The sequence below is a fragment of the Hyperoodon ampullatus genome (genome assembly GCF_949752795.1).
Source record: "Hyperoodon ampullatus genome assembly, chromosome: 19".
Lineage (NCBI taxonomy): Eukaryota > Metazoa > Chordata > Mammalia > Artiodactyla > Ziphiidae > Hyperoodon > Hyperoodon ampullatus.
The window spans coordinates 14,421,090-14,444,370 of record NC_136932.1 but is presented as its reverse complement, the minus strand read 5'-3'; the positions used below and the strand labels follow the sequence as shown (position 1 = coordinate 14,444,370).

The following is a 23,281-nucleotide window of genomic DNA, read 5'->3' as shown; positions in this document are numbered from 1 at the left end:
TGCTGTCCACTTTGCTGTCCACAGCGCATGGTCGTGCTTGCAGGGGCGTCTCTCAGACAACTCTCCACGTGGCTGGGCATCTTGAGCTGTGTAGTGACCACATCACACCACATGCTGTCCACTTAGCCATTCCCCAACTATGAGCCCACAGCCTCCGTAGCTTTTAAGGTTCTGACGGCTGTTTGTAAAGACCCAACCAGTTTACACTCCCCCAGCATCGTGTGGGATTGGGGGAGATGCCCGTGGCCCCAGACCTCACCCCATGGCTCTGGTCAGGGCACACTGCCACCCGCTCCTGGCTTCCCTTCACTAATCTCCACGGCTACAGCTGGGCACAAGGGCTGGGCTCTTTGCAGCTCACGTCTCCTAGGGGCTGAACATAAGTCAGAACCTCTGGGGCATGGGGAGTCAGTGTTTAATGGGGACAGAGCTTCAGATTGGGACGATGAAGAATTCTGGAGATGGACAGCGGTGAAGGCTGCATCACACGAGTGTACTAATTACCACTGAACGGCACACTTAAAAATGGTCAAAGTGGTGATGTTTACGTCACGTGTATTTTACAATTATAAACCTTCCTCAGCAAGTACCAGTGGGTCGGTGTCAGCTGGCAGTGGGGAGGCACCTGGCAGTGTCTTGGGGGCACTGAGCCCTCCAGCCCCTGCCCCGGGCTTCCCGGTGACCTCAGCTCACTTGGCACACAGATAACTTCTACCTGCGCAACCTGCCGCCCCAGCCCACGCTCCTGCCCGCCAACCACAACTTCCCCAGCGTGGCCCGGGCCGCCCCCGGCCACCCCATCGGCTCCTGCAGCCGCGACCGGGGCGAGGCCGGCCACCTGCAGAAGGGCGCCAAGGAGTTCGACCGCTTCCTCATGGGCAAAGAGAAAGCCGGCAAGGCGGCCGAGGGCAAGGAGCGGCCGGCGGTGGAGGAGGACGTCGTCAGGGGGCGGCACAAGCTGGTGCTGCCCGTACCAGGGGACTCGCACTGCAAGGAGGGTGGCGTGGCCCGGGGTGCCTGCGAGGGCCGCCCCAAGCACCTGGCCTCCTGCCTTCTCAACACCAAGGTGCTCGACGGTGAGCTGGGCAGGTCCGCGCTGGCCAGCTGCGCGGGGGGTGTGCTGGGGCGGCCGGGTGTGGGCGTGCCGGCCTCTGGACGCTGCACCAAGGAGGCAGCCGGCCCCGTGGAGCCTGGGCCAGCCTTCGGCGAGTGCCTGGAGCGGAGGCAGATGCTGCACCACGCCGTGCCCTACACGGTGCCGTCTGGCCTGCCTGCCGGGCCGCCCCCACCCCTCAGCACAGCCGCCGGCTCCTTCCCCTGCCTGCAGCTGCATGGGGGCCCGGATGGGCTCTGCCCCCTGCAGGACAAAGTCCCCCGGGACCCGAAGGCCAGCGGGCCCACCTTCGTGCCTTCCGTGGGACACCTGGCCGACAAGAGCCGCCCGTTCCAGGTGGCCGAGGCCTGTGCCGTGGCGGGTGAGGGCAAGGACCGGCACCTGGATGGGGCTGCAGGGCCTGACCATGCTGCGCTTTATGGGGTCTCCTATGCCCACCTGAAGGCCGAGGGCAAGGGCGAGCGGCGGCCCGGGAGCTTCGAGGCGGCTCTCAACCCCCGGCTGAAGGGCCTGGAGTACCTGGACGGCGCAGGCCCCGAGGCCCCCTTCCCGGGGCTCCCCAAAGCAGGTCTGGACAAAAGCGGCTACTTTGAGTTACCCGCCCCCTCACAGGACTGTGCCCGGCCAAGTCACCAGGACCCATTGGGCGGGAAAGTCACCCAGGCCTGCTGCACTTTAGACAAGACTGCCAGCAAGGAGACCCCTGTGGGCACCCCCGGGGCCCAGAAGGTGGCTCGCATCCGGCATCAGCAGCACTTGGTGGCCCCCGAGGTAGAGCCAGGGGGCAGCGGGGCCGAGGCCAAGCGCAAGTCTCTGGAGCTGGCGTCTCTGGGTTACGGCGGGCCGCCCCCGCCCCCGTGGAGTGTCCAGTCGGGCCAGGGGGCCACCGTGGCCATGAGCGAGGAGTGCAAGGCTGGCGCCTACCTGGACCCCTTTGGCGGCACCCTGCAGCAGGCCGCCCTCCTGCCTCAGGACCTGCCCGCCCCACCTGATGAGGTCTCGGCCATGAAGAACCTGCTCAAGTACAGCAACCAAGCACTGGTCGTTGGCCAGAAGGTGCCCTTCGTGGGCCTGGGGGGCCTGAAGGCCAGCTGTGCCCAGCAGGACGGGAAGTTCCCAGCCTCCAAGGGCACGGGCCAGGCCCCCGGCGACATGGAAAGGCCCGACTGTGCCCGAAGCCGAGAGCACGATGCTCCGCATGGCGATGGGGAGGTGCGGCAGCCGCCTGTGGGCATTGCGGTGGCCTTGGCCCGGCAGAAGGACACGGTGAGCCGGGCGGAGTCAGCCTACAGTGCCAACACAGGGCGGCAGGGCCGGGCAGCCCCCGCCTTCAAAGGTATGGCCCCTCCACAGAGAGGGAGGCGTGGGGCCGTGTTGCTGACCTGCCCTCATCCATGCACCTGAGGCTCCCAGGGCTGGGCCCTGGGCCTTTGCGCCCATCACCTCCCCATGTCTCCAGGCCCTCCCAGGGCTGCCCTGCCCTGCCCCTTCCCTGTGAGGGCCACGGGGCAGGAGACCTTCTCTTAGTTCGTCAGCCCCCCAGCTCGAAGTAGGGTTCCTGCTTGCTTTAGCTGCTGGCTCCCTGGCCGCCCCAACCCTCGCCCCTTTCTACCATCTCTAACCTGTGCAGCTGGCAGTGGACCCCGCTCCGCCCACGCTCTGGACCTGGAGGCCGAGGAGGAAAGGGTGCGCCTGTGTGAGGACCGCCTGGGGCTCGCTGGCCGTGAGCTGCTGCTGCAGTAAGAACCGGGCTGCAGCCTTCGGGGTGGGGTCCGGGCCGTGCCTCTGGGCTCACCTGATAGTGCCGTGTGGGATTAAGTGGCCGCTGTGTCAGGTTTTGTGGCTTGTCTCAGGCACAGCTGTGCACCCACCCCAGGCTTTGCTGGGGTTTCTGTCCCTGTTGGAGGGAGTTCTGCTAACTCCCCCTCTGCTGGGGGACCGCTGCTGGGACAGGTACCTCTGGCGCTGAGCGTGACCCCGAGGGGTGAGGTGCAGGAGCTGGGCCAGGGGTGGCAGCTGTGCTGAGCCCCCACCCATCCCCCGTGACGTACAGGGACAACAAGGACCTCGTGGAATTCGCCCGGATCCACCCGTCAAGCGGCTGCCCTGGAGACCTGGCCCCCCATCTCATGATCGCCGGGGGCTCCTCCCTGCAGAGCAGCCAGCTGGGCGGGGACCCAGCCCCCCATCCCCACCCTGCCCACCCCCCCTGGCTGCCCCGCACCCGCAGCCCCTCCCTGTGGATGGGGGGACATTCCTACGGTCAGTGCTCTGAGGGCAGGTAGGGGTGCATGGAGCAGGACAAGAGTCCTGGCCGGGCGTGGTGGTCATTGCTGGCCTGGGGCTGACAGCCCTCAGCCTGGAGCCCTGCTTCCTGCCCCGCACTGCCTGACCTCAGTACCCTGTCTCCCCAGGCCTCGGGCACCCTGCCCTGCACCAGAACCTGCCCCCCGGCTTCCCTGCGTCCGTGCCTGGCACCATGCCCCCCGTCTTCCCCCTCTCCCAGGACGCCCCCACACAGCTCGTCATCCTGCCTTCCGAGCCCACGCCCCACGCAGCCCCCCATGCGCTTGGTAAGGGCCTCCCGGGCCAGGCTGTTTGCATGTGCGGTTGTCAGAAGTGGATCTGAGGAAGGGAGCAGCCCCCCACGGGGGTTGGGGAAGGGACAGGGAGGCAGGCACCCGGTCAGAGCCCGGGAGGCAGGTGTGAGGCGGTCGAGCGGGAGGTGAGGGCTGACAGAGGCCAGCTCGGTGGCTGGGATGCAGCCCAGCGCCCTGTCCCCGCCGGGGCTGACGAGCCCTTTGGCCCGGCCCACAGCTGATGTCATGGACCAGGCTTCACTGTGGCCCCCCATGTATGGGGGCCGGGGCCCTGCCTCCCACATGCAGCACCCAGGCCAGCTCCCTGTCTACTCGCGGTCCCAGTTCCTACGGCAGCAGGAGCTCTACGCCCTGCAGCAGCAGCAGCAGCAGCAGCAGCAGCAACAGCAGCAGCAGCGGGCCACTCAGGCTCTGGAGCTGCAGCGGGCCACCCAGTTCCAGGTACCTGCCCCCTCGGCCACACCCAGCTGGGACCCAGGGCCCTGCTGGCTGCCTCTCTGCTGCAACCTGGCCTGGCCCAGGAGTCCCCACTGCACACTCCCCCCACCCCTGCCCCACACTGATGTGATGTCCTGAGCAGGGGGCCCAGCCGGACTGAGCCTCTGCCCCAACCCAACAGCAGAAGCCTGAGGACCACCACCTGGAGCTGGAGGCGCCCACCCAGGAGAAGGCCTTGAAGTCCACCCACAAGCCAGTTGCCTTAACCCCCACGGCCAAGGGCACCCCCTCACCCGCCACCGCAGGCCCTGCCAAGCTATCACCCTGCTGCCACTCTCCCGCCCCGAAGCCCCCTGCCAGCTGCCCTACACCACCGCCGCATCCCGGCGCCCCGTGCACTTTATCCGTCTGCCCCACTGGCAGCCCCGGGCCAGGCTCCAAGCTGCCCAGCGCCGAGGAGAAGAGTGGGGAGGGCCAGCGGCCCGGAGCCGACCTCAACACATTGGAACCAGGTGAGAGCGGGCGGACTGGGCTGGCCTTGGCCTGCCCCCTTCCACTCAGGCCTGTCACCTGTCTGATGGGCAGAGCTGAATGGGGGGCAGGGCTGCCTGGCTTGGCACCTTCAGGGGTGCCCTCACCGACCCAGTCCCGCCAATAGGGCCTGGGGCAAGGTCGCCTGTCCCCTTGCTCTTTCTCCTTCTCCACAGTCCTTCTGGGGGACCCATAGGGGAGGCACTCAGGGCCCCCGCCCCTGGCAGATGGGACAGGATGAAGGTCAGGCCCAGCCGGCTGGCACTGGAGCCTTGTGGATAAGGAAGCGCCTGGCCTGCCGGGGACAGTGGCAGGACCACAGGGCAGCAGCCACGAAGCTGGGCAAGGGAGCTCATCCTCACTGTCAGGGCCCAAAATGCCACCACTTGGGCCCAAGGCAAGGAGAGGCAGCCTGTGGTGGAGGGTCCAGGCCCAGCCTCGGCCTCTGCAGCCGCCCTCCCACCCTCTGCCCCCCAGCTCCTCCACAGCTATTTGATTCTTGCTGAATTAGGCTGAGAGTGTACACGGGAAGCCCGTGTGGCGAACATAAAATTCGTCCCAGTTCCAGAAGAAGGAGGCTGAAGCCATCCGAGGTTGTTGGGGTTTTTTTTTTTTTTAGTTTTTTTCCTCTTTTTTTTCTTTTATTGTAGTTAATGGGGCATAATGCCTCCGACAGGCTGCCAGCTCGTTCTGGTTCAGGGAAAGCCCTGATTCAAGTATCTTGTTTTAAAATCCCCCTTTTCTGGTTAGCCACACCACACATACCAGAGATGGCCTCCAGGGACCGCCATGGACCCCACCCCCACCCCGAGGCAGTGGCAGGAGCTGGGGAGCGCGCAGCTGTCCTGGCCAAGGAGGAGGGCCTGGGGGCTTCCCCTCCTGCACCCGGTGCTCCCCCGCTGCCCCCCTCAACATACCACGTCCCCATTCCTGCCTCACACGTTTCACAGGCAGAGGGTTGGCTGGGGACCGTCCCCGCCAGGTGTGGGTCTGAGGTGTCTGAGGTCACCCTCACCCCCAGCTGCTCCCTCCTGACAGCGCCCTCTTTTGCAGACCTGCCTCCCGGATACACGTGCCCTGCGGCCGGCTCGGGCTTCTCCCTGCCCCGCATTGTGCACTCATCTGACCTCTCGGACCCCGAAACTATGCAAACCGCCCCGCCAGGGGCCCAGCCTGAGCTGGCCAGGACGTTCCCACCCGGGGAGCTGGGCCCACACAGCCCCCAGAACCTGGAGGAGCCTGGGCTGCCCTCAGGGGCCAGGGAGGCCACCCAGGACCTTGCCGCACACCCCCACCCTGCCGAGCGGGGACCCCCGGGGAAGGCAGCGGACCCCAGCCCACTGGAGGGGCTGCGAGAACTGCGGTGCGGGGCCCTCCTCGAGGGAGGGGGCCCTGAGGCCACTGGCCAGGCTGATTCTACTCAGGGAGGGGCCCAAGAGGAGAGGACCACAGAGGAGGGGCGGGAGGAGGGAGAGCAGGGGCCCTCGTTGGGGGCCAGCCCCCAGGCCATGGAGCAGCAAGCAAGGAGCCTGGGTGCCCTGGATCAGGCCAAGCCGGGCAAGCAGCAGGCCCCTGCAGAAGCAGAGGCGGAGGAGGCGGCCAAGTTCAAGGAGGCCGAGCTGGAGGAGGAGGAGGAGGAGGAGGAGGAGGAGGACTGGGGGTTGACTCCCGACAACAGCCAGCCGCCCAGGGAGCTGCCGGGTCTGGACGCCCTGGTGGCAGCCACCATCAACCTGGGGGATCTGCCCGCTGTCAGCCCACTGGACCCTCAGCCCCCCACTGACCCTGGGCCACCCAGCACTGCTCCCCTGCCCTGTAGCTCAGGGATTCATGGCATTGCCCTGCTCAGCGAGCTGGCCGACCTGGAAATCCAGCAGCAGAGGACTGAGCCAGACCTGCAAGGTAAGCCCCATCCCTCCGGAGCCCCAGGAGCTGGACCCTTGGGCATAGGCTCAGGGTCAGCCGGCCAGTGGCCTTCAGCCCTGCTACGTTGTCCCCACAATGTGGCCCCTTGTCAGGAAACCAGGCAGGTGTGCCCACATGGTGTTACCCCCAACCCTGGCTGCAGGATGAGCCATGGGGTAGGGCCTCAGGGCCAGGACTGCACCCTGACGATGGTGTCAGAAAGGTGGCTGTGGATATTCACGATGCCCTGAAGGGGCTTGAGGGTGTCTCCAGTTTACACACAAGGATGCCAAGGCCCACAGGGGTGGGGGTGGGGGGGGTCAGGTCACTAAACTACGGCCTCACAGCCAGGAAGCGGGTAGGAAAGATGGCGCTCTCACTATAAGCTTTCACCTCCTTGGGTTCTGCAGCTTCCAAACCTAGCCTGCACGGGGCCCAGCTCAGGACGTGGCAGCCCTCGCCTCCCAGGCCCTGGGGAGGTGGCACCCCCCCACGTCCCCCTCAGCCTCACTAGGCCTTGGGGCTGACCTGTGGGACAAGATGCTCCTGGGCTCCCTGCACCCTGCCCAAGGTCCCCAGGGTGCCAGCCCAGGGCTGGTGCCGCCCTGACTCGGACCAGAGCCCAAGGGCCAGGTGTTTCCTTAGGCCTCTCTAGCACTTAGGTCCCCCACAGGGACCCCTCCCAGGCCCTCCCTGCTGGAACCCCTCGGGGGGTGGGGGGAGCACCCCCAGCCAGGCTTTGTGCCCCGTTGATATTTATAGAAAGAACCCAACGAAGTCCTCAGCTGGCCCACTCGTTTTCCCACCGCGTGAAGCTCTCCACTGCCCACTGCCAGCCGCCAGCACCTCTTGTGCTGCGTGGAGATATGGGAAGGTTCTTGTAAAGTTAATTTCCCTGAAGGTCTCTGTGTCACTCCTCTCTTGTCTGACCAGAGGGGCCACCACTGTGCTAAAGAGAGTAAGCCGGGGAGCCCTTGCCGGTCAGGAACCCTGGGAGGGCCTCGCTTGGAGCTGTAGCGTGAGGCGGGGCTGCCCCAGTCAGGGCCTTGCTGCCCAGAGCCACCGTGTGAGTGTGGCTGGCGTGAGGGTGCACTGAGTGGGATGCCGGGCGCCATGTGTGTGGCCACCGGTCTGTGCATGTGAATGCCTACTGGACCCGTGCCCATTCATTGAATGGATGCTCACGTGTAGACCACGTGTGTCCCATTGTGGGTATTGCAGCTGCCAGCCCAGGCCAGGCCCTGCTGCCACTGCTGGGTCTCCACCCCACCCTTCCCTTCTGGAACCTTCAAACCACCCCCTCCCCTCCTGTTTCTCCCAAGACCCCCGCCCTCCCCTCTTGGAGCCCTCAGGCCTTCACCCTCCCCTCCTGCTGCTCCCAGGCCCCCACCCTCCCTCTGTCCCAGTTAATGGGCCCGTCTGCACAGCCTCTCAGCTCTAGAGCTGTTCCCTACAAGCTCAGTGACTGCTTTGCCTGAAATTACTTGGAAAATCAGCTCATTTTCTGAGCAAAAGGCAGGACTCACAGAGAGAGAAGGCGGGAGAAGACCATCTCGGGAACAGGCCAGGGTACAGAGGGGAGAGGGGTAAAGATCCAGAGGGCCACTGGGGCTTCCTGCCCCTTCCTCCAGAGGAGACCCGCTGAAGTACCTCCCAGGCTAGGCAGAGCTGGTGAAAGGCCAGGTGGCGGCCCCTGAGAAGTGGGGGTGAGGAGGTAACCAGGTTCTGAAAGGTGACACGGCCCCCAACTCCCGTAGCCGGGCCAAGTGGAGCTGGTGTGCGGGTCCCGGGCTCTTTGCTCCCAGGCTGGGGCCAGCCCCACCCTCACTGATGTGGTCATCCAGAGCCTTCACACCCCCCACCAGTAGGACTTGGCCGCAGGGCCCTGGCTTATCCCCCACCTGGGCTCAAGTCCAGGGAGCTCAGTGGGCAGGCTGCCCAGCCCGCGGACCTCCATCACAGGGGGGCAGGGACTCAGGCCCCAGATGGAGCCCTGGGGTGGGAGGGAGTCGGACACTTCTCTGGCCATTCACTTGGCTGGCGTGGATGGTGGGGCCTGCCTGCAAGGGCCCATCCTCAAGACACCCAAAATGCCCCACTCTGCATTTGGAGGGGCCACTGGGGGGCATGGTGCCCACTGGGCTTCCCATCCACCCTGGAATTTTGGGAAGGCCAGGCCCTGTCCCTTCCGGAGTATGGTTGCCCCTTGTTCCTGAGTGACCCACCTGGTTTAGGTGAGTCAAGATCCCAGACCCCCCTTTTGAACTGCCCTGCTGACCTGCACCCCTCCTCCCACCTTCTCCTGGCCCCGACAGCTTCTACCGGCCTGGCTGGTTGGGCGAAGTCCAAGCCTTGGCCCTCTTCTGTGCCTGTGGAGCCCTCAATCTGCCTGGACAGCCCGGCCCTACATCTCTCCCGGGACAGGGATTACAGACCCCGGAGGCCTGGGGGTGGGGCTGTTATTGTCTGCCACACAGCTCCCTGAACCAGAGAGCAAGGCAGGTTGTTGTTTGGAGGCCAGAGAAGAGCCCAGCAGCACCTCCACTCCTGCCATCTCCCCGAGCCCACCATCCCCTCGCAGAGCTCACCCTGCAGGACTTTGCAGTCTCAGCAGGCTTAGCCTGAGGAGTGGGGGCCGGTGGGGGGCTTCAGGGAGGAACAGAGGGGCTTCCTAGCAGTCACAGTGACCCCAAGAGACGAGGAGACCCTGTGGAACTTTTAGCTGAAATGGGGCTTGCAGATACCCCTGCCCCAGCTGGAGGTGGGAGGAGAAAGCCCCCTCAGCACCTCCCCCACCTTCCCAGGGCACCTTTGACCCAGCAACCCACCTCTGGCCTTGACCCAGCTCTGCGTACAGAGGGTTGAACTTCCGGTGTCCACCTGTGCTTTGTCCCATTACTGAGGGTGGGTGGGCACTTCCCCTTTTGTAGTTACTAAGTATTTCATGGGGATGGACTTTGAAATGGTGTGATATCCCTTCCTCTTCAAACATTGGATTCATTTATCTATATCAGTGTGACTTGTGGATTTTTATTCACTTCAATCCGTTATAATTTGTCACTGTCACTATTTAATTTTGGTGATTGAATGGTCTCAGATTTGGCCCCTTCAGCTGGATCATCCTCTGAGAACTTCCTGTGTTCCCAGCTCACCCCGAACCTCCCAGTCCCTGGAATCAGCCATTTCTCCAAGGAGCCCAGTTCCTTTCCTCAGAGAATTTTAGAAGCCAAGTTCAGGGTGCTAGGTGTGCTTGTTGCTACTGGGGTGTTGCTGCTCTCAGGCCTTCTCAGAGGGCAGAGCTGGCTGTGTGTTCTAGAAATCACGACTGCCCACTGACACCTCCAGCTCTAGGCACCCTGTCTGACCCCACAGGGCTCATCCTGGCTGGTTCCTTCCCCAGCTGTAGCTCCTCGTAGAATCAGCCCACCTGTGCATGCCCAACCCCCATTTCTGCCACCACCCTCTCCCCATGGTTGCACTCAGTCCCAAGTCTCCACTTCAGGCCTATCCCCTGGATGGACACTGCCCTCCACTGGCTCGGCTCTGACGCTGCACTGGGCCATCCCTCCCCACCCACTACCGCTATGACACTCCAGGTTTTCATGGATCTGGAAGAGGGCAAAAATGCAAGGCAGTTTCTGTTAAGAGCATAACAAGCCACATGCCCAAATGGTTTGGGCACTGTCCTGAGGACTTGTGCCATCCCAGCTGGCCTGGCCCACAGTAACCAAGGGTGACATCTCTCCCACCCAGAGCGGAGGCAAGTGCTAGGTGCCCATCTCATTGTTCCAGGCCGTCTCACTCTGCATGTCTCAGGGAGTCCGGCTGCCTCCGGGCGTCTGGGGGTGGGAGGGTGGGTACATGGGGAGGAGGGAGTAGTGTGGGCTGTGCTGAGATGCAGGCTGACATCAAGAGCCTCTTGCACACACACTGACCCTCATGTCCCCCGCAGAGGAGGAGGATGTGCTAGCCTTCAACCTGCAGCGCCTGGCCACGCTGGCCTCAGCCTGGTCCCTGGTAGAGGCTGCTGGCCTGGACAGCCCCGCCTCCTTGGCCCAGCCCCCCACTGCCGACTCCTGCAGGGCACCCACGCTCACCCCCCGTATGCAGATCCTGCAGCGCAAGGACACCTGGACACCCAAGACCAAGCCTGTGAGTGGGGGGCCCTGGTCGCCTCCATTGCCCAGTGCCGTGACCTGGGGGAGGCCTCAAGTGCCCAGACTGGCCAGCTACCCACCCCATCTTGGTCCCCTAGCTGGGCTCACCAGGCTCCTGTGCCCCTGCCTACTAGGTATGCTCACTGAAGGCTGCCATCGACCGGCTGGACACGCAGGAGGTAGAGATGCGCGTGCAGCTGGCGGAGTTGCAGAGGCGCTACAAGGAGAAGCAGCGGGAACTGGCCCGGCTGCAGCGCAGGCATGACCATGAGTATGGCCCAGGCTGGCAGTGGGGTGGGGAGGGCTGGAACGTGGCTTGGGGAGACACCCCCAGTTCAGGCACTGGGGCAGATGTGGGCACAGCCCAGCCCAGGGCCACCGCCTTGTGGGCAGAGGTCAACCTGTGTGTACTGAGCTGAGTTGGGCCAGAAGTGGGGGCCTGGGAGGGTCCCCAGAGGTAGTGGAAGGTTGAGGCGTTCACTCAGCAGAGAAACCAAGGGAGAGTGGGGGGGTGGAAGAACCACCCAACAGAGACTGGTGCAAGGCAGAGGCCGGTCCTCATGATAGGGGGACAAAGGGTGAGAATAGTGGTGTCTGAGTGGGGGCTGGGAGGCCGGGGCAGGATTGGGGCGTGGGAGGGTGGAGGGAACGCCTAAAGTTGCCGTAGCAGCGTGGAGAGCTCACCTGACTGGAGTGTGCAGGACGGCTGGAACTGGGAAGCAGGGATGGTGGGGGCAGCGGGGACGCTGGCTCAGCCTTGCCCTCTGTTTGGGGACCAGGCTCCCGCCAAATCTTGGGAGGGCCCGCCCCCCGCCCCCCGCCCCCCGCCACAGCCCTCAAGGGCATTGCCCTCTCCTGGACCCCTGTCAGGGAGCCAGGACAGGCGTCAGCCTCTGACCGCCCCTCCTGTGGCTCCCAGGAGAGACGAGAGCTCGCGGAGCCCTGCCAGGCGAGGGCCCGGCCGGCCACGGAAGCGCAAATACTCCAGCTTGCTGCCTACCCTGCGACCCAGCGAAGGCAAGAAAGTCAAGTGAGTCTTGCATGCGTGGGCCCCGTGGGGTGCCTGGGGCCGGAGGTTACTCATTGGCGCTGGGCTGGCCCAGGTGCCCTTGAGGCCCGGGCAGTGGGGGCTGGGCTCCTCTCTGGCTTCCGTGGCCTCTGGGCCTCCCTCACAGCTTCTCCTGAAGACCCAGAACCCCGGGCCAGCCGCGGTGGGGAGCGTCTGGGGCACTGAGCCCGTAGCAGACAAGCCCCTCCCCCTGGGCCTGGGACGTGGCCACACCAGCTCCACGCACCTGGCCGTGGCCGGCTGGGGCCGTGGCATCTCTCCTGCCAGGCCCCGGCCCCAGCCCGGCCCCACGAGTGCGAGGCGGCGTTGCGTAAAAGCCTCTTTATCTGCACCGTATAGAGTCGTTGGTCACGCTGCGGTGCTGTGCACGGCTGCCGGCGCGCGGTTATTATCCATTACCCGCCCGGCGCAGTCATTGGCGCACTCCCGGGCCTGGTATAATTGTCCTTCTCGGCTACAAATTGCCTCTCCCGGCAGGCCCATTTGCATAAATCCTCAAGCTCCTCCAAACACGATTGGCGCGGCGTGTGCGCACTGCATCAATCCTGATGATTTGGTAATAATAGTTAAATCGGCACTAAATGGTTCCTTCAATTAAGACAGAGGCAAAAAATTAATCTCAGGGCTTTATGTCACAAAACATTAGCAAACGCGGAGAAGGTTACAGGGAGGGGAGTTCGCGTAGGCTGCTGTGGGCGGGGAGGGGATGCACCATATGGCTGGGGGGCCTCCCCAGGCTGTCCCTCCGCCCTGCCCAGGTGTCACCCGGCGGGGGCTCCAGGGGCCTCCCTTTGAGGACCAGCCGGAACTGTAGGGGCTGCTGGCTAAGACCAGGGCCTGGCAGGGGGCCCTGTTGGGGAGCCCCCGGCGAAGCTGCGCCATGCTTTGCTCGAGCCTGCCTGGCGCCAAGCCCCTGCCTGATCCTGGAAGCCCCATCCTGGTGCTTGCATTGTGGCCACTTTCTCCACTGACCTGAGAAAACAGGCCCTGGCTAGACTGGGAAGGAAACCAAGGCCAGGGCCCTCCCTTCCTAAGGATCGGGGTTCCCTCCCACCCTCTCCCCATCTCAGGCTCCTACCCACTCTCCATCCCTCTGTGGGGCCCCTGCCCTTCAGTAGCTGCTGACAGTTGGGCCCAGGCAGGAAGTGGGAGGGCCAAGGCCCGGGGGCCAAGCATGGTTCCGGGCCAGCTTCCTGCCTGGCCTCTCTGGGCAGGAAGGTAAAAGTTGACGTCTGGCCGCACAAGGCCAGGGCCAGGCCAGGGCCCTCAGCCTCCATCTGTGACTCATTTTCATTAATGCTATGTGGGTAAGGGAGGGAGTAGGCGAGAGGCCCAGCCCCCAGCCCCTGTCTGGCAAAGGACAGGCAGCCAAGCTCCCAGCCTCACACCTGTGGGACACAGGGAAACAGGCTCAGAGTCAGCAGCTTCCAGGGCCCCATCTGGGAGCTGGGTGGGGAGTGCAGAGTTTCTCCTTTGAGACGGAGAATTGAGGGCAGGGGACAAAGCTCTGAGGGGTCTGAGCCCAGCACTGGGGGTCCCTGGGGGCTAGGAGGCAGAGCCTGGGCACGAGTTTCTCTGGCTGCTGTCCCCCACATCCTCTTCCTGGCAGTGGCAAAGATGCTTGGGGTGGATCCCTTTCTCAGGGGCCTCTTCTGATGCCCTCTTGGTTCCTAACTGCGGTAGCTGCTGGCCTTTGCACTCACTAAGTGACCTTAGTGAGTGCAAAGGCCAACATGATCCCACCCCAGCCTTGCAGAGAGGCACAATTTAAAGATCCCCATTTTCCAGGTAGATAGACTGAGGCCACATCCCAGGTCACACAGTGACCCAGCTGGCCACAGAGCCCTGGCTCCTGAGCACTGGGCTGCCCCTCCCCAGTCAGTGGGCAGAGGGGGCTAGCTAGGTAGCGGGTGCCGGGGGGCTCAGCACTGGCTTGGCCCCCCTGGCCTCCCAGCAGCTCTGTGTGCTTAGAGGAGACTGGCCCAGGGGCACAGCCTTGGCTGGGAAAGAAGCAGGGCCCTTACAGGGGCAAGTAGGTCTCCCAGACATGCAGCTGCACCACACGACCCACCGCGGTGCCCTGGCTGCCGCCACAGGGACTGTCTTGGGGACAAGGCCCAGGTGCCCAGGTGTGACCTGCACCCCCCCGTGCTCTCAGGGCAGTGCGGTCCAGCCTGAGCCTGCTGTGCACCGAGCTGCAGGGCGGCGATGATGAGCCCTCAAAGAAGCGAGGCCGGCTGGAGAAGGGCGCCTACGTGGGCCTGCAACCCGCATCTGCGGTGAGTCCCACAGCAGCCTCACCCTCAAGCCCGGGTGCAGGATGTCAGATGGACAGGACAGGGGGCAGGCGGTAGACCAGCCCCAGGCCAAACACTGCCACCCCGCCCTGCCCCGTGCCACCATCCAGCTGGGGCCCCACTGCTCAGATGAGCAGACAGGGTCCAGTGAGCTTCATGTGCCTCACACAGAGGCGAGCCTCTGAAGCCGCAGGTATGACCCGGGGCTGGTTATGCTCCATGACACCTCCCCTCCCTCTGCTCACTCCAGCGGGAGGAAAGGAACACACAGTTATCATAGGTCACAGGAAGACTTTTCGGGAGGGAGGGCCCACGATGTCCACCAGGTCAGGTGCATACCTGGTGTAGTAGGTGGACCAAGGGCACTGCCCTTCCCTTGGGACAGGCTTCCCCAGGGGTGCCAGCACCCCATTCCTTCTCAGTGCAGTGGGTGCCTCCCACCCCTCACCTATTCTAGGGTCCTGGGAGGGACAGGTGAGAGGTGGGTCTGAGTCTGTTGTCACTTTTCCTGTCCCTCCCAGAGCAGGAGGCTGGTCCTTCTCTCTAGGACATGACAAACACTTGGGCCCTTGGCCTCCCTCTGCCAAGCTGAGTAGGCTGGGCCATCCGGGGAGGCTGTGAAATGGGGGACAGGACAGGCACAAGTTTAGGCTCCAGTGGGCAGGCCCTGTGCCCCGGAGCCATACTCCCTCTCAGGCATTTTGGAGGGCAAGGCCAGCAAAGTGCCACTTTCCAAGCCCAGCACTGGCAGAGGGGAGGCCGAAGGTCGCAGGGCCGTGGCTCAGGGTGGGGGACCCGGTGACTGCAGCCTCCACCTGCCCATTTACAGGAGAAGGTTCGGTGCAAGAAGAGCAGTGGTCAGGGCGACCTGGCATCTGCAGTGGCCCACAAGGTAGCCCAGCTGAAGCCGAAGGTCAAGAGCAAGGGGCTGCCCACCAGCCTCAGCCCCTTCCGGCGGAAGGAGGCGACCCCAGGGGGTCGCATCCGGAAGAAGCTGTCACGAGCCAAGAGCGCCAAGGTGTCTGGGGCAGCCCGGCACCCACAGCCGGATGGTGGCGTTGCTGGCAGGGAGACACCTAAGTTCCCAGCCCAGCCGGCAGCGGCCGCAACACATGAGGCAGGCAAGTTGTTGGTCTGAGCAGCACAGCCAGGACCTCCACGGTCACTGGAGGCTGGGGGAGCGGATGGGCGGGAGCTGGGACAGCCATCAGAGCCTGGTCAGGCTCATTGCGTATGCTGGACAGGGGAGAACCTCTCAACTGGCCCAGGATGGGTTCTCCATGCCCCACCCCCACACGGGGGGCCACAGGGAGAAGAGAGGCTGCTGGATGCATCCTGGAAAGAGGGGCTAAAAATAGCCCTTCTGCCTGCTCCAGCCTGCCTTCCTGCAGTGTCCGGCCGGGTGACCTGGAGGGGTTATCTGGCCCCCAACAAACACACATGTCCAGAAACAGGAGCCTGGAAAAATAGATGCTTCCTCCCTGCCAGCCCCTGCCCCCTCCCCCAGGTCCCGCCTGAGAAAGAACAAAGGGAGGGAAGAGGAAGCAGGAAACAGGAGGGCATCTGGCAGGGGGACGAGGGAGGGGAAGGGGCTGCCCTGGGGAAGGGGATCCCCAGCCCTGCAAGGTGGGTGCTCCACTGCCCAGCGCATAAGAAAGGAAAACTGAGGCAGAAAAAGGGAGGTCAGAGAGGCAGCCCCTTCTCCTTTCTGGTCCAAACACCCTCACCTGGACACCTGGCCCAGGTGCCTGCCCTCGAAGCAGCCCCGGGATGGCAATGACGGGCTCCACTCAGCCCCCAACACATATCCATACATGCGAATGATCCGCTCCCCCGACCCCACCCCAAAATGACACTGCTCTGATGCCAAATCACCTGGACCACCCGCCTCTCCCCAGGCAGCGGCTCGGACAGTGAAAACTGTGAGGGTCTGTTGGAAACAGAGGCACCCCCCAAGGAGCCCGGGCTGGCACTGCACACTGGGGCCCGCGTGGCCGTGCTGGGGCCCTCACCCTCCTCCGTGGTCAAGATGGAGGCCAACCAGAAGGCCAAGAAGAAGAAGGAGAGGCAGAGCTTGCTAGGTACCCAGGGGGTGAGGGCGGGCTGGGGCAGGCCTGGCCGACAAGGGCCCCAGCAGGCAGCTGGGGCTCCTGCGACGGCTTCCCTCCCTCCCTCCCCAGGGGCCTGCCGCCTGTCCAGCCCTGAGAGTGAGGTCAAGGTCAAGAGGAGGACGGTGAAGGCCAAGGTGGGCAGCAAGCTGGAGCAGGCCCCGGGGCGCAGGCCCCCAGGTGGGCCCAGCAAGAAGAAAGCCAAGGGCAAGGCCAAGGGCAGCCTGCGGGCAGAGCCGGGGGCCACACCCGGCAGGGAAGCCCTCTGCAGCCCCACCCAGGCCTTCACCTGCCACGAGGAGGGCAGCAGGCTGGCCAGTGAGCGCCTCAAGAGAGCCACGCGCAAGAGCACGGTGCTCCAGCCAGGGCTGCGGGTGAGGGCCAGTGGGCACCCCAGGGTCCTGGGCCCGGCAGGGTGGGTGCCAGATGTGAAAGGCCTTCGGGGACATTTACTCCACTCTTTTCCTCTACTTGCTACACCAAGTCACGCTCTGGGACTCATATTCAGGGTCACACTCAGGGTCAGCCTGAGTCACACCATGGTCAGGCTGGGGGCAGGAAGGCTGGTGCCACCCTCACCTCAGCCCCTCCCCTCCGACAGCGGAAGAACGGGGCCCTGTCCATCGCCCTGTCGCCCCGCAACGCCAAGGCCATCCTGGGGAGGGGCAGGAAAGCGGGCAAGGTGAAAACCAAGGCTGCCGGCAAACAGGTAGCATCCTCACCCCGACCTTGGGGCCCAGCCAGCCCTGACCTCTCCTGCCCCTCCCAAGAGAACTGACCCTTCCGGCCCCCCAGGGCAAGGGCCAGGCGGTGAGCCGGCTGCTGGAGAGCTTCGCAGTGGAGGATGACTTTGAGTTTGAAGACAGCAGCAGCCTCTCAGAGGAGGAGGAGGAGGAGGCCAGTGGCCCCCTGAGTGCCGAGCAGAGCGCCGCCTTGGGTGAGCGGCCGGGGGGGGACGCTGAGCATCTGGGGCCAGCAGTGGGCGGATGGGGGCCAGATGCTGACACCCCCATCTCCGCAGCACGCTCATGCACCATCCACAAGGAGGACTTACAGGACGGGCTGCCCGTGCTCATACCCAAAGAGGACAGTCTGCTCTACGCGGGCAGCGTCAGGACCCTGCAGCCCCCCGACATGTAAGGCCTGGGCGTGCGCAGGGAGGGATGTGGGCTGAGGCCTGAGCGGGAGGTGGTGGATGCGCAGGCCTGTCTCATGCTCCCCTACCCATGCCCCTCAGCTACAGCATCGTCATCGAGGGTGAGAGAGGCAACCGGCAGAGGATCTACTCACTGGAGCAGTTGCTGCAGGAGGCGGTGAGGGGACAGCCCCCGCTCGGCTCACCACCCCAGGGAGGTGGGCCTGGCTGCACCCAGCCCCTCCCGGGCACCCTTTGGCCAGCCCTGCCCACTCACGGCCGCTGCCCCTGCTGGTCCCGCAGGTTCTTGATGTCCGGCCACAGTCCAGCAGGTACCTCCCGCCCGGCACGAGGGTCTGTGCCTACTGGAGCCAGAAGTCCCGCTGCCTGTACCCAGGCAGCGTAGTGCGAGGTAAGCCCCGCCCAAGGACCCCCAGGGAGGCCCATCAGCCCCTCCCCTTAGGCGAAGCTGCACATGAGAGACCCGAGTGCCAGGGAGGGGACCCTGTCTCTCAAGGAGGGCCTCCCGCCAGCCCTGCTTCCCAAGCTGGAGTGGGTCAGACAGAGCAGATGATAACATCAGCTCCCTGGTCGCCAGGAAAAGGCGAGGGTGGGACCTGGGGTGAGGACAGGGTGGAGCCTCTGGCTGTCCAGAAGGCCTAGCAGAGAAGGGGCCCCAGAGCCCCAGACCTGAGGGTTATAAACTGGTCACCTGGGCACCAGCTTTCCTGGGGTAAATCCTTTTGCCCCCTCCCCCAGGCACAGGATGTGGGGACCCTGCGGTCTGACAGGTGCGGGGGCAGGTGGGCGGGCAGGCCTCAACCAGGCATGTGTTTGCATACGTGCGCGTGTGCATAGGGGGAGGTCGGGGCCCCGCGTCCCCGTGAGTGTGCCCTGGGATGTGTGTGATGGATGGCGCTAATATTGCCTCTCCGGCCGCACTCCGGGAGGTGGAGGGGAGGCAGGCTGCTCCCAGCTGCCCTGGCAGCTCCAAGGTCAAATGTGATCAGGGAGCAGAATATCCCAGCATCATCTGTCAGGCACTACGGAGCCCATCCTGTCATCCTCCCGTCCCGGCCACCCGGCCACCAGGGAGAACCCCGTGGGCCCCGAGCAGAGGGCCCCGTGCTCAGGTGGGCCCTGTCTCCAGGCGCCTCCAGTGATGAGGAAGAGGACCTGGATTCCGTGGTGGTGGAGTTTGACGATGGGGACACTGGCCACATCGCCGTCTCCAACATCAGGCTGCTGCCTCCGGACTTCAAGATCCAGTGTGAGCCCCAGGGCCCTCCAGCGTGGGGTCCTTACCTTTCTGGGTCAGCCCCTATGGCTGGAGTCGGGCTGGGCCTCCCCTGGGTCCAGACAGTCTCCCAAGGAGGGAGCAAGGGGAGGCGGCCACCCTGGCAGCACAGCGCTGAGGCCACTGGTCCACTCTGCAGGCACAGAGCCTTCGCCAGCCCTGCTGGTGTCCAGCAGCTGCCGAAGGACCAAGAAATCTTCCTGCGAGGCACCCCCACCTGGTGAGGCCACCGCTCCCAGCCTGTCTCCCAAGGCACATGATGGCCCTGAAGCCTCAAAGACCCCCGGGAAGAAATCCGTAGGCAAAGACAAAGCTGGTACTCGTGGGACTGCGGGGACGTCGGGTGGGGAGGCACCCTCGGGAGTGGGGGGCCAGAAGGGGCGGGCGGGTAGTTCCTCTTGACTCTCCCTGGCCTCTCCCCAGGCAAAGCGGAGCTCCTGGCCTCTGGTACCAAGCCCTCCGCGGGGGCCTCAGATCACTTCCTGGGCCGCCGGGGCAGCCCGCTGCTGAGCTGGTCAGCGGTGGCGCAGACCAAGCGGAAGGCGGTGGCCACGGCCGCAGCAGGTGGCAAGGGGCCGGGCGTGCTGCAGGACCTCTTCCAGCTCAACGGCGGCACCAAGAAGCTGCGGGCCCGCGAGGCGCTGTTCCCCGTCCACAGCGTGGCTGCTCCCGTGTTTGGCAACGGCTTCCGCGCCGACTCCTTCAGCAGCCTGGCCAGCTCCTACGCTCCCTTTGTCGGCGGGGCCGGGCCCGGCCTGCCTGGAGGTGCCCACAAGCTGCTGCGGGCCAAGAAGGCCGAGCGGGCGGAGGCCGAGAAGGGCGGGCGGCGGCGGGCGGGCGGCGAGTTCCTGGTCAAGCTGGACCACGAGGGCGTGACCTCCCCCAAGAGCAAGAACTGCAAGGCGCTGCACGTGGGTGACAAGGATGTGGGGCCCAGGCCAGGGAGGCCCCTGCCCAGCCCCAGCTATGGGCACCCGGCCCTCGTGGGCAAGGACAGGAAGGGGCGGTCGCCTGTCCACCCGCTGCCCATGGGGCTGGCGCTGCGCAAGTTCGCAGGCCAAGCCGAGTACCCGCTGCCCTGCGACAGTGACTGCCACAGCTCCTACTCGGACGAGGAGGATGACGGGCCTGGCCTGGCCCCCGGCGTGCCCTCCCGCTTCCTCGCCCGCCTTTCCGTGTCCTCCTCCTCCTCGGGCTCGTCCACCTCCTCCTCCTCGGGCTCCCTGTCCACCTCCAGCCTCTGCTCCTCGGATGACGAGGGCTCCTCCTACAGCTCAGACGAGGAGGACCCAGCCCTGCTGCTGCAGACCTGCCTCACCCACCCGGTGCCCACCCTCCTGGCCCAGCCCGAGGCCCTGCGCTCCAAGGGGGCTGGCCCACACCCGCACGCCCAGCGCTGCTTCCTGTCCAGGGCTGCGGTGGCCGGTGGGGGCGTGGGTGCGGGCCCCAGCAGTGGCAGACCCAGGCTCAAGCGCAAGGAGGCCCTGAGCTTCTCCAAAGCCAAAGAGCTGTCCCGGAGGCAGCGGCTGCCCTCCGTGGAAAACCGGCCAAAGATCTCAGCCTTCCTGCCCGCCCGGCAGCTCTGGAAGTGGTCGGGGAACCCCACACAGGTAGGTGGGCCCAACCATGCACACTTACACACAAGACACACCATCTGTCTCTCCTACACACTGTCTGCGTCTGTCTCTGTCATTCTGTCCTGTGTCCCCTGCCCGCCGCCTGTCCCCGAGGCTCCTGTCCTCACCGCCCTCTGCCCCCGGCTGTCTCCTACAGAGACGCGGCATGAAGGGGAAGGCCAGGAAGCTGTTCTACAAGGCCATCGTCCGGGGCAAGGAGACGCTTCGCATCGGGGACTGTGCCGTCTTCCTGTCGGCTGGGCGGCCCAACCTGCCCTACATCGGCCGCATCGAGAGCATGTGGGAGTCGTGGGGCAGCAACATGGTGGTGAAGGTCAAGTGGTTCTACCACCCAGAGGAGACCAAGCTGGGGAAGCGGCAGAGCGACGGGAAGGTGGGGCCTGGGGTGGGCAGGAGGTTTGGGGGTGTGGGCAGGCTCAGAGTGGGGGGCCTGGGAAGGGGTATCTCGGCAACTGGCACCAGCAGCCAGAAGGGGAGTGGTCATCTATGGACATCCCTCGCCCCCGGTTCCCACACCTCAAGGCCTCCTGGCCCAAGGGTGCCATGGGCCCCACAGGGAGTAACACGGCTAAGGGCTCAGGCCCCAGAGCCAGGCCACCTGGATCCCTCCCCAGCTGGGCCTTTGTGGCTCCCCATGCAATGGGTGACAGTTTCACCTTGTGGGGGGCTGTGGCCCACAGCAGCCTGTAGCACCTGCCCTCAGCAGCCCATGTCCCCCACCACAGGCCCTCTGATCCCTGCCTCCCAGGGTCAACCCAAGACAGAAAATGCCCCCAGCTCACTCTCCAGTCTTCCCTGAGAACCATGTTTGCAGACGGTGCAGAAACAAGTGTTTCTCCAATTCTGCCAGCCTGCTGGGGTTCCGGGCGCAGACCCCGGCCACACAGTTAAGAGCGTATCCAGAACTGAGGGTCCCGGGCCGGGTGGGGTGCGCTGGCCAAGGGCAGACCTGACGCCGAGCGCTCCTCGCCCCCCTCCCCCAGCAGAACGCACTGTACCAGTCCTGCCACGAGGATGAGAACGACGTGCAGACCATCTCCCACAAGTGCCAGGTAGTGGGGCGCGAGCAGTATGAGCAGATGACACGGAGCCGCAAGTACCAGGACCGGCGGGACCTCTACTACCTGGCGGGCACCTACGACCCCACCACCGGGCGCCTGGTGACGGCCGATGGTGTGCCCATCCTGTGCTGAGCCTGCACAGACCGGCTGCAGGTGACCCACCTGCCCCGCCATGCCCAGCGCCAGAGCCACAGGGACGTGAGGACGTGAGGACCCAGCCCCATGCCTCCGAGCGGGAGGCTGGCCCACACCTCAGAGGGGCAGGTCTGAGCAAATATGCAAACCCACCAAGGCAAGATCCAGGCTTTTTTATTATTTTCCCTGGAAAGAGAGAGAGCTTTTGGGCATCAGAACCCAGTTCCATCCGTCTGCTGCGGAGGGTCAGCTGTGCCCCAACTGGGACCTACCGGCCCTCTCTGTTTTCCCACATCGGCAGTTCACGAGAGATTAGAATCCAAGCCATATTTTCCCTAGTACCTCCGACCGTCTCCCACCAGGGAAAGCAGAAATCAGGTGTGTTGTCTATTTATTTCTCTATGTAAATATTGTATTTCTGCGGGAAAGTTTTATGGAAAAAAAGCCGAAAAGGATTTTTTTTCCTCACACGCGTAACGAGGGTATGCGTGCGTGAGTGTGTGTGTGTGTCTATGTATGTGTGTGTGTGTAGAGATTTTGTTCTGGGGGGGGTTTCTTTGAAAATGCACTGTTTTCCTCAGCCTAGCTGAGTTCCAACTGGGGCGTCTGTGACGACAGAGGCAGCTGGGGGTGGGGGCAGGGGGGCCGGAGGGCACAGGAGAGGTCGGACAGGACCCTAAGTTACACCTGTTGATATCTTGGGGGGGACTGTCTAAGATGGAAGTCACACTCAAGTTTATTTCCTTTTAATTCATCTCCTGGGAAAAAAAGGATTGGGGGGGGTGGGTTTGATGATGAGGGTCCCTCGGGGAGAGAAGGGATGCCAGAAGCAGGCTCCCCAGCCCGAGAGTGTGACAGCAGCCATATATGTATCTTACCTCTGTTTAAAACAAAGCAAAAATGAACAAATACTTTAAACTATCGATAAGAAAAAGTGATGTTTTGATTTTATTTCCTGAATGTTCCAAGTTATTTCTGATTTCCGTCTCAATGGCCAGCTTGTCCAGCCTTCACTCAGAGCAAGGAAGGAACTGGCCCCCGCCAGCTCATGTGGAGGTTTCTGGGACTTTTCTGCGGCCACTTGGCAGGGCCGCTGGCCTGGCAGGCTAGTGCTTGGGGCACAGAGCAGGGTTCCCTCCTGCCTACAACCCAGCCTCGGGTGTACAGAGCAGCCCTCTGCCCAGCGCCCTGGCTACCATTGTGCCGTGTGGGTGTCCCAGACACTCAGCACCACCCCCGTAACCCTGGAGAACTCATCACACCTTCACTTCTCCTGAGGCCAACAGGGACAAGCAGGGCAAGCCAGACCCGTGGCCCAGCAGCCCTTGTCCCCGAAAATACGCACTGAGGGCCACATGCTCCCATGTCTCACCACACTAAGTCTCCCCTGGCCACAATGGGAGCCCCAGGAAAGCCCCCCAAGTTAGCCACTGCTCCTTAGGACGGGCTCTTGTGTGACCCACAGACACAGGCCAGGTACCTGGGAAATAAGGGATGTCAGTGGGTGCCCGGGCCCCTTTTTCTTTCCAACCAGGAAATCACCCCTCCCCCGCTCCTGGTGGCTCCACGGGAAGTATAGGGACAGGGAGGGGTTCCCCTGCACCCCAGTTTTCTTCTCCCACCCCAACTCTCCACTTTGTCTCGGCTCGAGTGCAATATTTCATTCCTGGTGGTCGTCCTGGAGAGGCGGCTGAGGTCCTGCTGGCGGCTGGGGAAGTGGGAAGATGCTGTGGAGCGACGCGGCCAGTGCCAAGGCATGTGTGGGGAAGGCCCAACCACAGAAATTAGAACCTGAGG

At 64.1% G+C, this 23,281-nt stretch overlaps 1 protein-coding gene across 1 annotated transcript in view; it reads left to right on the top strand.

The window, feature by feature from the left end:
• BAHCC1 (BAH domain and coiled-coil containing 1) overlaps positions 1 to 21,481 on the top strand; it is a gene marked incomplete at its 3' end in the record, with an annotated part of 54,108 nt that extends 32,627 nt beyond the window's left edge. Inside the window, exons 4-27 of the mRNA XM_079725731.1 lie at positions 705 to 2,450; positions 2,745 to 2,853; positions 3,168 to 3,376; positions 3,529 to 3,687; positions 3,932 to 4,155; positions 4,334 to 4,664; positions 5,737 to 6,585; positions 10,541 to 10,740; positions 10,880 to 11,016; positions 11,665 to 11,775; positions 13,973 to 14,093; positions 14,941 to 15,236; positions 16,014 to 16,192; positions 16,292 to 16,593; positions 16,821 to 16,928; positions 17,015 to 17,156; positions 17,241 to 17,355; positions 17,457 to 17,532; positions 17,658 to 17,766; positions 18,505 to 18,624; positions 18,791 to 18,967; positions 19,075 to 20,261; positions 20,425 to 20,661; positions 21,275 to 21,481. Of these exons, the coding sequence (XP_079581857.1) occupies positions 705 to 2,450; positions 2,745 to 2,853; positions 3,168 to 3,376; positions 3,529 to 3,687; positions 3,932 to 4,155; positions 4,334 to 4,664; positions 5,737 to 6,585; positions 10,541 to 10,740; positions 10,880 to 11,016; positions 11,665 to 11,775; positions 13,973 to 14,093; positions 14,941 to 15,236; positions 16,014 to 16,192; positions 16,292 to 16,593; positions 16,821 to 16,928; positions 17,015 to 17,156; positions 17,241 to 17,355; positions 17,457 to 17,532; positions 17,658 to 17,766; positions 18,505 to 18,624; positions 18,791 to 18,967; positions 19,075 to 20,261; positions 20,425 to 20,661; positions 21,275 to 21,481 (7,451 nt within the window). The remainder of the gene's footprint in view (positions 1 to 704; positions 2,451 to 2,744; positions 2,854 to 3,167; positions 3,377 to 3,528; positions 3,688 to 3,931; positions 4,156 to 4,333; positions 4,665 to 5,736; positions 6,586 to 10,540; positions 10,741 to 10,879; positions 11,017 to 11,664; positions 11,776 to 13,972; positions 14,094 to 14,940; positions 15,237 to 16,013; positions 16,193 to 16,291; positions 16,594 to 16,820; positions 16,929 to 17,014; positions 17,157 to 17,240; positions 17,356 to 17,456; positions 17,533 to 17,657; positions 17,767 to 18,504; positions 18,625 to 18,790; positions 18,968 to 19,074; positions 20,262 to 20,424; positions 20,662 to 21,274) is intronic.
• Between the last annotated feature and the right edge of the window lie 1,800 nt (positions 21,482 to 23,281).